Source organism: Micromesistius poutassou (assembly GCF_964030765.1).
Source record: "Micromesistius poutassou genome assembly, chromosome: 15".
Classification (NCBI taxonomy): Eukaryota; Metazoa; Chordata; class Actinopteri; order Gadiformes; family Gadidae; genus Micromesistius; species Micromesistius poutassou.
In genome coordinates this window covers 8202871-8210859 of record NC_140285.1, presented here as the reverse complement: position 1 = coordinate 8210859, position 7989 = coordinate 8202871, and the positions used below count along the sequence as shown (strand labels likewise).

Here is a 7989-nt window from a genome sequence, read left to right as displayed (position 1 = left end):
CATTTGAAAACGATTGGTGCTGCAAAACTATTGAGTGAAGGGAACATTTAAATCCCACACGTCCACGTTTTTAATTCAACCATTTCTTACAAGGTATGCTGCTGATGCTGTAAGGTAATTGTGCCAACTGCAGACCACATACTTCTTTAATGACTTGTTTGACAATGTAATTAAAGCAATTTGTTTTTGGATATATCATCCCAAAACGCCCACTCAGCCCAAGCACTAAAATGTGACGGTGTTGACAGTAGCCATGTTGTAGGAAAATTCCGAATGCTCCGCATTCGTTTATGTTGATCGTGCTACACGTCTATTTAAAAAAAAATAACATGGTGAGTTCCATGAGAACCCTTGCACGACACAGTGAGCTCGGATTTCTTCTAATGAGGCAGATGCAAACGTTACATTGATTAACGGAATACGAACTGTGATGTACAGAACAAATATAATGGAGAACTGTTCAGATGTTTGAACATATTGGCACTTGTACATTAACAGACACTTGCACCTTACTCATTTGGAAACCTTAATTCCCAAAAACATTCGGGACTGAATGTGTTTGTTGGGTTACGCGCACAAACTAGAGGGGGGGGGGGGGGGGGCGGGAGAGGATGTGACTGTGAATGAAACACAATGTTTTCAATAAAGCGTGATGACCCAATCCTCCTAAAATGTTGATAACTTTTGCTGTTAAGCCCCGACTTAGGTGTGTGTGTGTGTGTGTGTGTGTGTGTGTGTGTGTGTGTGTGTGTGTGTGAATAAGGCGGGTAATCCTTAAAAACCTGCCATCACATCTCGTCTGCCCCGCGTTGCGCCTTTTTTCCCAGGCTCCTCTGACCCTGAACTCACACCTTCATTTTCAGATATAATCGTGATCAATTCACCCAGTCAATCATAGCTCATTATATGGTTCTCAAGCTCATTTGTTTTGTATTGAATGATGCTTGTAGGCCGAACTGTCTACAGAACAAGAGAACGACCAGCACACCATGTCTAGTAGCCTAACGTGCGTAATGTAGCAGACCAGTGCACGCGGTGCGCACCAGATAAGGGGACCCTCCGATGCGCCAGCTTGGGGAGAGGGGGGCTTTGATACACAACCTACCGCCTTCCACGTTCGACCGAGAGCCCTCGTCAATACCGTGTCAATTGAATTGCTATAAATAACGATAAATAAATGTGAATGGAATAGGCTGTTCCGTCTACTGAGTTATTTTTGATTGTTTATGTAAAATTAACATTTTAACATCAAATCTAAAAATGCCCCATTAGTAAACGGAATAAGAGAAGTGTGCGGCATCAGACGCGTGAGCGGTGCTGATCAGCAGCAGTGTGCGCGGGACTGATCAGCAGTGTGCGGGACTGTGCGGGACTGATCAGCAGTGTGCGGGACTGTGCGGGACTGCTCAGCAGTGTGCGGGGGACTCAGTGTGGAGACGCTGTGTTTGGAAATGCTGCCGTCACAGCTGGTCACCGGGGCGAATGCCCTTCTCGTCGTGCTCTGTTGGACTCTACTGTGTCCGTTCGGGAGTGCCCAAAACGACACGGAGCCGATCGTCCTGGAGGGGAAGTGCCTGGTGGTGTGCGACTCCAACCCCACCGCGGACTGGAGGGGCTCCACCTCTCCGCTCGGCATCTCGGTGCGCGCCGCCAACTCCAAGGTGGCTTTCTCTGCGGTCCGCAGCAACAACCACGAACCCTCGGAGATGAGCAACAAGACGAGAATTATATACTTCGACCAAGTAAGACTCCCTAAATTCTGTTTTGGTGCACTTTTATCTCCAGGCGTTCATTTATCATTGCCGGTTGTTCCACGTGGACAAATAACCGTCAACTCGGGGCCCTGGTATCTGGTGATTGACTGCTGATTTAAACAAACAAAAAATGTGGGGTATCCGCTTGTTATCGATAAAATACGACAGGGACTATGTTGGATCGGGCTGTACATCACACACGTAGTGTTAGAGGATGGCCCTGGGGTGCAGAGCGTCCCCAACACGACGCACGGCGCGGTGAGGCGCGCACACTCTGCGCATCCTCATGGTCGTGGCATTGGACATAAACCGGTCCAGTGATTATAATGTGGATAAACTTACAAGTTAATCATCAACATGCAACCCACAGTTATTCATCACATTTCAAAATAAAATGTTGAATTATGCTTAGCTTATGTTTCTTCGGCTGCAATGGTTGCAATTTTTTTGCAGCAATTGCAGGTTGGAGAAAGGTCGTTTTGGAGAAAGGATGTATCCATGTGAAAAGTGTTTTAGATGTTTTGTAGCAGCGGCTACTGTGCTCTGAAACGTTAAATAATCGTCAAATATGCTTAATCACCTTGCAGACACGTATGGTAAATGTGGATGTGTTTGATTTTAAGAATGAGAGAAGGATGTAGCCTGTAGGCTAAGACTGTAAGGATTGATGATTGAATCGATCAATGTAGGTCATTTTTGTTGATAACTGATAAACCCGTAAGACTAAGCAGTTGGCTGCAGAATGTTTAGTTGACCAATCACTTGACTATCAATTGATCATAATTGTGATAATCGACTATAATTTTTGTTGATTGATATGGAAAATATTGGAAATATTTGGTTGCCTTTTTAGGTTTCTGAGAATTACTAAATTAATAATCAGCAATTCTTGAAAAGCAGCCAGGATTTATCAACCTGGCTGCTTGTCAAACATCCAATATGGATCTGTGCGTTTGTCATTGTACATGACTTTCTTTAGACATTCTGTCAGAGGGGGGGGAGAGGTCCCCCCTTTCTGACAGAATATATATATATAATTACATGACAATGACAATTATTTCATTGCCGACAAAATGTTTCATACTGATTCCTTACACCAATTGATTGTTTCAATAGCTTCAGCTCCTTGAGAAACATGGATGTAATATTATGTATGTGTTATTCTTGCAGGTACTTGTGAATATTGGGAACTACTTCACGTTTGAGTCAGTTTTCTTGTCACCAAGGAAAGGGATCTACAGTTTCAACTTTCACGTTATTAAGGTTTACCAGAGCCAAACCATACAGGTACACACACACACACACACACACACACACACACACACACACACACACACACACACACACATGTATTTGGGTGTGGAGGATATACGTTTCATCTTAATCATATGCTGATGAATGCAGTGATTGATAGAACTCCAACTTTTCTCCTTGCCACCTGGCGCTCAGAAATACCTCAAACCGCAAAGAATAATCAGTGTTCAGAACACCAGGCCTGCTATCATAGAAGTAATTCCTCCCTCAAAACACTCATTAGAGTACACGTGTCAGAAAGAGATTAGCATCAGGAGTTTGCTCCGCTCTCACCCAGACACGTAGGTGGATTTTTAAAACAGTCTTGCATAATGGATCTGCTGAGCGGTGCTTTGCTTACCCCTGTCTGTGTTTGGGTTCCTCCAGGTCAACCTGATGTTGAACGGCAAGCCGGTCATCTCGGCCTTCGCGGGCGATAAGGACGTTACCCGCGAGGCGGCCACAAACGGAGTCCTGCTCCTACTAGAAAACGAGGACAAGGTGTATCTAAAACTGGAGAAGGGCAACCTGGTTGGTGGATGGCAGTACTCCACCTTCTCTGGCTTTCTGGTTTTCCCTCTGTAAAGCAGCAACAACCACAACAAACAAACATCAACCACAGCAAAAAGGAAGATCTGCTAAAGGACATTCCCACAATGTGTTGTCCATCATCCATCGAGTTCTGTCGCCGTCCCTGGGGTGACCCTGCCAGATCGGGAGAAGTGGAGAGAGGAAAGAGGGACGGACGGCGACATCCGAGAGGAAGGCAGTGCTGCTCTCTGAGTTAACCCTGGACGAGTCCCTGTTAAAATCGCTCCTGGTGAAAAATGCATCGTTCTTGTGTTGTACCAGCAATCATAAAGAAGAAGAACAAGAGATATCCCAACAGTATCATCTGATTGACATTGATTTGTTGAACATACCGCGGTAAGATTGAATGTCTGCTACGTCAATTGCATTTGATTCCATTCGTCCTTTTCAGATGTATTTTATTAGTTCCTCAGAGGCCATCGGATCATTCATCTTTTATCTTTCGTTTTATTTTCTCCACATGGAAATAAAAGGTAATGTCAATTCCCAGTGCATCTTAGATGGACTCTCGAATTTCTCTCACCAGAGAGAAATGATAGCATCCTTTGTAGTGTTTTTGGAACAAACTTAATGATTACATCTTGGCTGCGGATGGGGCAACTTTGGCCACTGCAGACAGATGGTGTGCACAGTGTACCAAAGTGTGCTAAATGGTAGTGAGGACAGACGTTTGGCTGTAAAACACATCTTGTTCTGACTGCATTGTGTTGTTTGCCACACGGTGCCAAGGATGAATATTACATTTTTTACTGTTTGCATAATTATGTGGTGATGATCCGAATCCAATATTGGATTTTTGAAGAGGAAAGGTAAAAAGTAGAAGCAGTTGATCAATAATGCAATTGATCAAAAGGCCAGCAGAACGCCAGAGATGCAATGCTGGTTTTAGCTCATTGCCATGTAGTTCATGGTAAGTATGTAGCCCCCCCCCCCCCTCCTGATACCAACCTGAGATCTGTGGATGGCCTTACGTCAGCACTTTCTGCTTTTGCAATGTCCTCATAACTGCCCTTGACATTTCTTTTCTTGTGAGGGTTCTCTGTGATGTGGAATCAAATAATAAAATATGACTAATAGTAGTAGTCACACTTGAACCCGACCTAAGGAAAACCAAGAGACAAATGTTTGCTTAGTTCTTTCTAAAAGTTTCAGTTGATATGGGTTGTTTGAGCAAATTATTTTGAACATGGAAAATAAAGAGATGACCTTTATACTAAAACCACATGCTCTTAGTAAACTTCACCTTCACAAACACTAGAATAAAGTTATAATAATCGTAATAGAAAATATTGTATGGTAGATATAGACCCCTTCCGTTTTGTGCAATCTGTATTTGATTATACTTTGAGAATACTTGCAGTCTCGCAGAGATGCACGTCTGACCCATGCCATGAAGTATCAGATAACATTTGTATGGAGCAGTGGCGGTTCTAGGGGGGGGCCAGGGGGGGCAGTGCCACCGTAACTCTGAGTCCGGCCCCCCCTGTGGCCCCCCCCCCTCCCCCGTCAACAATCGTGCCCGCAGTAGCGCTCGTCCGCGATCCACCCCTCCCCTCCCCGTCAACAATTTTGTTTGTGCCCCTCTAACAGTCGGCCCCATCTCCGCCCCCCCATTAAAACCGGTCTAGAATCGCCACTGGTATGGAGCAACTTAGATGAGCAATGGAGTGATATTGTACGTTTCGATGTCGCTCTATCTATATTTTCTGGATGAATCTGGTAAGACGCGTATTGGTTCATGCTTGCTGCTATCGTTTCCACATAATAGAAAAGAAGATTCATTTTTGTCTGTGGAGGACCTTATTTGGGTTTAATTTTGGGGCCCTTTAAAGATTACGCTGTCAAAAATGACAGATTCCAATATATTCTGAACCTACAGAGTGGATCTGTGGGCAGTGTGTTTTCTGTTCATTAGTGGGATCCATTGAAAGGACACCTGGGATTTAATATAATGGTGCTTGAATTGGATATGTCATCTACGGAATCCATGGCGTTGAATATAAATGTTTTTGGGTTATTTATGCTTATGGTTAGGCCAATATGCTATTTAGTCCTTCCTAACTTTGAACCCTGTATTCATGTGTGTGCGCCCATTCTGGTACAGTTACAGTGTACAGTGCAAATTGCTCTGCTAAGTGCTTTGCTAGGTACTGTGCAACTTTGGTACTGTGCAAAGTATAGCGCTAGGTACTGTGGTAGGCACTGTACTAGATACTGAGCTACGATGCTAGTATTATGCTGGTACTGTGCTAGATATTATGCAAGGTTCATTTTTCAACATAGTATACACTTCATGGTATGGAGGAATTTATTATTACGGCAGAGAATTCAACTGAAGGGCATTACATTGAACTAAGCAAAACTTTTTAATATATATTTCACAACCTTTTCTGTTCATCCTGACTTCTCATTGCCCTTCATCTTCATAATTTGTAGCTTCTCTATTTGTCTCTGCTATGAAACCCACACTACAAAAGACAAAAATGGTCAGATTACTTCTAAAAATGAAGCTGTGTAAATATTTTTACCTGCCGAAATTCCATACTCCAAAGGGTGAAATACGATAGTCATGGGGAAAAATGGGGAAAAATGTAATTGTTATGTTATGCTGAGCTTTCATAATGTGCTGAAAACCTTTTGAATGGAGTCTCCTATGTCATATTTGAAATGTGTCGTGCAACCTATGAGCTCAACATGAAATGTGAGCTCATACTTACTACATGGGGATCACTACATGGTGATTTCTCCTCTCTATGTGAACTTTGTGACCATCATTAAATGTTGGCTCCAAAGACCAATGGTTATTGATTTCAAATCAAAGTATTTATATACAACAGCACATATTGGAAAGATGTTGACCATGTCATTTCCCCAAGAGAAAGTTGTGAGCCAGCTGTCATTAGTAGATCATATGGATATATTTTAAATAATAATCATCCCTGACTCATAGTAAAATTAGTTTCATGCAACTGAAGAACAATTGAATTGGTAGCACATACATTAGTATGACGCCGTTATCTATTATGTTGTACTTGTTGGGAATAAAGCTGCAGACTTTGTGTTTAATCCTGCTTTCTGATGTCCTGTCATCTAATCACTCCCAAAACACGGAAGACTATATACTGTTTATTTAGTTTCAGTGGTTTCTTACCTCCAAAGGGGAGGTTAGGCAACTAGAACCTCTAAAAGATGTTTCAGCCGTTAGGGAACCGCTGGCTAAGTACCAGAGAGCCAAATGCCCCGAGTGATTGGGTTTTGGCGCACCTCCATGGAGCTTGGTTACAAATAGTTTGGTTCAGAAAATAAGAGAACCCAGTTGAAAAAGCAATTAATTAAGTATATTCAGGTGCATGCTACCGCTTTGTAGATTGCTGATGAAATCAGGGAATTCCCAGTCAGAAACAAATTTAATAAGACATGTATTATGTCTTTACATACAAAAAACTTGCATTTACCACAAACTAAAGGGGAAATATAAATAGTATTTTAATGTAAAGTTTTTTTTGTCTTTTTGCAAGTATAGAAAAGCCTAGCGAACTCAGAGACACAGAAGCATAGGCCTATAGGGTACACAGAAGTCCATTTTATAATTTTTTTATTTAATGGCATTTTGGAGGACAACCTTTAGGCATGTTTATGCGCATGCCGTCTGAAAATGAGCTAGCACTTCTGGAGCGGCGCTCCTGTCATTTGTTTAAAAACATCTATGGACTCTGATTGGCTCCTTTGGGACTATCACAACTCACAGGAAATCCAAAACCAAAGCAAAAATAAATAGGCATAAAACATTAAACTACCCAAGGGGTATGAGGCCAGCCTGTGTTGTTTGCTCCACCTCAGTGTAAGCTTTATTTATGGAGCAGGACTGCCAACACTAGGGGCTCTAATGATAACCCACACAGCGCCCACAACTGCATTCTTATTTATGGTGTCTTCTGACACCTTTTCAGCCAGGTTTTGTGTGTTGCATCAAATGGATTAGAACTTTATTTCTATTTAGGGCTGTAGTTCAGTGTATTTCAGTTTGGTGTAAAACTGAACTACATTGAATTGAGAACTTGTATTATTAGAAGAGACAATAAGAGTCAATTCCATATCATTGCTTTTTTTTCTTGTATGACTTGAGGTAATATTTACTCCTTGGAGTACCAAAACAATCTTGTGATATGTGATCAGAAAAGGAGTCACTTGACTGCAGTGATTCACGCCACAGAGGGGTCCCCTTAGGACAAACACAGTTGTCGCTCGTAACACTGATTATGGGTCTGCTTCTTTTCTTTACCAAGCTACGGCTAGAAAACTAAACTAGTGAGGAAGTGCCCTTTAAAAGTGCCCTTTATGTACCACTGCC

At 42.4% G+C, this 7989-nt stretch overlaps 1 protein-coding gene across 1 annotated transcript; it reads left to right on the top strand.

The window, feature by feature from the left end:
* Positions 1-1451: 1451 nt before the first annotated feature.
* On the top strand, positions 1452-3632 carry cbln4 (cerebellin 4 precursor; the record flags this gene model as incomplete). The annotated part of the gene is made up of 3 exons (XM_084479335.1): positions 1452-1742; positions 2925-3041; positions 3435-3632. 3 exons carry the CDS (start codon positions 1452-1454, stop codon positions 3630-3632), a joined length of 606 nt encoding a protein of 201 aa, XP_084335461.1.
* Positions 3633-7989: the final 4357 nt, after the last annotated feature.